We start from the raw sequence: 4,668 nt of genomic DNA, 5'->3' as shown, positions 1-4,668 counted from the left end.
TTGAATTTGTTCATTATAGAGGAAAGTAAGGGTTTTCTGCCTTCAAACAGTAAATATTCCTATACCTTTTTATTGTCTTCGATGGTCTTTTAAGTTTAATGAAATAAACAAAGGCCATTTATTTTTTTCTTAGAGTGAATTTAATATGGTAGTTAGAACTTGTTGTAGCTTGGTGTTTTGTACTCAGATTTAATCCGAGCTGCTTAAATGAAGCTGATTTTCCAAAATGTTCATTGAGTTTCTTCCTAAAATGGTTGCCTTATTGATTAATGAGTGCTTTCATTAGTTATTATTGTTTATTCTTACTTTGATTCTGTATTTGTGAGCAGAAGAAGAAACGCTTCATCAAAACCAATATTTATGCAGATTTTCTACAACATATTACAGTCACCACAAAGCTCAAGATAAGCAGTTTTTCCAGTTTAATTGAAAGGTTTAGAAGCTCTTTGGTCTTTAGATCCAGTTTTTCATTTATTGTTTTTATTTGAACAGAATACAATATAATATACAGAGTGCTCAGGCAAAAAAATTAAAGAGACAACTTTCTAACAATCTATATTTATCATACCCTGTTTGAAAGGGTGCAGGATGACCATAATAATGCTTATCTAGTCCTAACCCTTCATTCTTGTTTTTCCTATTTTGTCATAATTTAATCAGTCTGAGCATGTGTAGCAAAACAAAACAAAAGAGTCGAAAGAAAAGCATATCGGAAAAAAAGGCACATTGCTCATATTATAAGTTTATCTTTTTTTCTCTGGTGTATTTATTCAGTATGTGGTTTGTAAAAAACTTTTTTCTTTTTCTTTTTTTAGTGATCTGCAGGTTTTCATTTCTGCGCTGCAGCTGTTCTATTGGTGAACACCTTTGACTAATACAGTGTGTTTCTTAAAATTGCATTTTCCCTGAGATTGTGTTCATTTTATTTTATTTAACACAACTTTTGGATGCCTTTTTGTAAGCGATCCTGATAATTTGATCTGCTTTGAGGTGGACCAAATCATTGAATTTAAGTGCTTTCAGTTTGATAAAGAGTGATTGTTCTCTCCAGGTGCTTTTATTTCCAGTTTTCATTGCTCATTTTGAAGTTTGAATATTGTTCGGTCATGTTTCTACACAGTGTGTAATGTACAGGAGAATGAAAGAACAGTACAAGGTTGAAAGTACTTGACTGTTTTGTCTGTTGCACCTGAAGTGGTTAACTACAAGTACAGTTTGTACATTGCTCCCGCCTATTTGCACATGTCACACCTTTCAAAGCTTTGTTCCCACAATGAGCTCCTCCCAGTATGGGAAGTAGTTTAGTTCCTTTGCCCTGATGTGTGTTCTCACAAAGAGGAAATGGCGCAGAAACAAATGAAGCCTGACAAACTGTGCTGCTCCGTCTGTCTGGGTCTGCTGAAGGATCCAGTGACTCTTCCCTGTGGGCACAGCTTCTGCTTGAGCTGTGTTAACAAACAATGGGATGAAGAGGATTGGGTTGGGTTGTACAGCTGCAGTCAATGCACTCAGACCTTCAGCCCGAGGCCAGCAGTGGTGAAAAATGTATTATTAGCAGAGTTAGTGGAGGTAATGAAGAACACAGGATCCCTGACTGTTGCTGGAACCGGGAGGAAAGATGTGACCTGTGACTTCTGCATGGGGGAAAAACAGACAGCTGTGAAGTTCTGCCTGCAGTGCCTGGTCTATTACTGCGAGGAACACCTTCAGCCGCACTATGGATCTGATGCCTTTGGCAAACACAAGCTGGTCAATACGTCTGAGAGGTTTCAAGAGACATACGGCTCTCATCACAGTGAGGTAAAGAATAGTTCTAATCACATCATTAAGAAAATGACAATCATATCTGTGGAGAAAATCAAACTCATTCTGAGACATCCAGCAGAACAAAAAAGAACGTGATCATAGGCGGAGTTTGAGATTCTTATAAATATGTAGACCATCTCGAGATTCGCACCAACCACAATGTGTATAACATATACAATAATGCATGACGATCGTGTGTCAATGCATAGTTTAATGTTGTACATTCATGATAGAATCAGGGCGGCGACCACTTTCTCCTTCATTCTTGCTGCAGTACCATACATGAACTGCTGGCTGCAGTGTCATAGCTTCACTATTTACATTGTGAAGAAGAATTGCACAACACAAGAAGAACCAACCTAAAGTCTCCAAAATTTGGGTCCATTTCACTGAAAACTTATACTACACACCTGAGGTAGAACTAACATCTGTGACATGAAACCAACATTAATATATTAGAATCAAAGCAGCAGAAAACCATTTTATAAAAAAGAAAGAAAAAAAAACTCAATAACATAATGTAGTAATGTAATCAACATGGTTGAAAGGATGATGATGGTCACATGACAAGAGTGTCAAGAATAATTTGTATTTTTAAAAGAACAATAAAATAATTCATATATATTTTTGCACAGTCACTGTGTTTTATGGCACTTAAAACATTTGTATATTCTGTACATTATATTAAGAATTGTATATTTTCAAATGAATTTGGAATGCTCCCTCTGCCCAAAATGACAAAAAACAACTACGTTTTTAACCAAATTTTGGAAGAGTTTGTTGTGACTGTCCTTATTTAATTTGTATTAATTCTTGCCGTTTTGATAGTGCACAACAAAAAACGGAGACCCAGGCCTCGCCTCAGCTGTATATGACATCTTCAGGAAGTCGACGGACCATCAACTGGAAGAAAAAGAGAATGAACTGATGCTGCTTCAGCAGGAAGAGCAGGCCATCAATGTGTTTGCAGATGAAGCCGTCGCCAACAGCGAGAAGATCCTCGCTGAGCTCATCCCTGTTATCAGGAAAAAATATGCCGAGGTGAAGACGCACATCAGATCCAAGCAGAGAAGTGAACTGAGTCGGGTAAGAAAGCTTCAGAGAAAGCTGAAGCAAGAAGTGGATAAACTGACGAGTAAAACCTCTGAGCTGCAGCTGCTTCAGCACAAAAGGGAACTCACCCAGAAAACACTGAATGACTCAGCCGCTCTCAGCATGACTAATGAGTACTTTGAGGACGTGTCAGTGGCCGTGTCTGAGGTGCGGAATAAGGTACAGGATTTACTTAGGGACAATTTGGCACAATTCATACAACCAAAGGCATATCCGAATGGTTTGTTGCCCCTGGCAGAACCAAAGACCAGAAATGAGTTTTTGGAGTATGCGTGTGTAACTACACTGAATGAAAACACAGCAGATAGCTGGATTACAATCCCATCCAGACAAAAAGCAAAACGATGGGATGGCAATCGGTTTGCATCACATCACCCAGACATGTTTACTGACTTTCCTCAGATTTTGTGCAGAGAGAGTCTAACAGGGCGCTGTTACTGGGAGGTAGAATTCAGTGCAAATGAAGGCTTCATAGCAGTGGTGTACAAAGATATCAGCAGGAGCGGTGATGAGAGTGTGTTTGGGAACAATGACAAGTCGTGGGCTTTGGAGTGTTTCCACAATGGTTACGAGTTTAGGCATAATAAAATCCGAACTCCCGTCTCTGGTCCTGTGTCGTCCCGAGTGGGAGTGTACCTGGATCACAGCGCAGGGGTTCTGTCTTTCCTCAGCGTCTCTGGCTCTGACGTGACTCCACTCCACAGAATCCAGACCATCTTCACTCAGCCACTCTGTCCTGGGGTCGCACTCTTTGGGAATGGCATTATCGCTACATTTTGCATCATAGGAAAACCTTAGGAAACATACAAAGTAGGAAAGTAGCGAGACAGTTCCTTGTTATGCAGATAATACCCTGCTTTATGTTTAATGAGAAAAAGACCATAAAAACCTTATTTTAACCCATTTTAGATTGGTTATTAAATATTAAGTTTTAGCTACTGCTGTTTTTAGTGAATTGCTGTTTTTTTGGTTTGCTCTTTGGCAAAATATTCCTGAAAGTGGCATGACTTTGGGTGTTTTAGTATCAGTTCCAAGTAAGTCTGTTGGATGTATTGACACTTAACCATGGACCATTTTCAGAACACAGCCACTGCACACATCCTGCTGTCTGAATTTCTGTTTTCTATATTTGTTATTCACATTCATCAACTACAATGAGGATGTGTTTAAGCTCATGGTGTTACATCCATATATTTTTTTTAAACTTCTTTGATTTCCTCAAGCTAGGATATATTTTATTACTACGTTTATACAAACGTAATCTGTTTGATTAACTGCACCATTGCAATTTTTTTAACATGGTTACTTAAGACAATATTGCTATAGCCTGTATATGCTAGATATTACATCATTGTTGACTATCTTTGGCAGAGTGAAATGTACTGGTAGAGGTATTTGCAGTTAGAAATAAAATGGTTGACTCACAAACTATGTCTACATTGAGATGTGTGTATTCAAAATCCAACAATAAAGCAGATTTTCTTTCAAAGAAGATATTTTTAGTTTGATTCTCAGGATGATTGAAAACCTGAAACCTATTCATGTTCCGTTTTAATTTCCTCACACATGTAGAAATTAATTAGTTTCTTCTATTTCCATCAGGAATTATGTCATATACAGACTCTTTCCAAAAAAATAGAATAACATGTGTTACGGCAAAATTTGCGGTTGACCTCATTTGGAGACATGATTTATTGCTCTGGTTGAATGATGGAGTCCAGGAGAAGCATTGATGATTTTATGAAAAAG

General features: G+C 37.9%; 1 protein-coding gene across 1 annotated transcript; it reads left to right on the top strand.

Moving 5' to 3' along the window:
* Positions 1–1,299: 1,299 nt before the first annotated feature.
* LOC114473436 (tripartite motif-containing protein 16-like) lies at positions 1,300–4,386 on the top strand. The gene is made up of 2 exons (XM_028463063.1): positions 1,300–1,800; positions 2,635–4,386. Exons 1-2 carry the CDS (start codon positions 1,342–1,344, stop codon positions 3,715–3,717), a joined length of 1,542 nt encoding a protein of 513 aa, XP_028318864.1. The 5' UTR covers positions 1,300–1,341; the 3' UTR covers positions 3,718–4,386.
* The last annotated feature ends 282 nt before the right edge of the window (positions 4,387–4,668 follow it).

Source organism: Gouania willdenowi, chromosome 12 (genome assembly GCF_900634775.1).
Source record: "Gouania willdenowi chromosome 12, fGouWil2.1, whole genome shotgun sequence".
Classification (NCBI taxonomy): Eukaryota; Metazoa; Chordata; class Actinopteri; order Blenniiformes; family Gobiesocidae; genus Gouania; species Gouania willdenowi.
The sequence above is the reverse complement of the archived record's forward strand: the minus strand, read 5'-3'. Positions and strand labels throughout refer to the sequence as shown.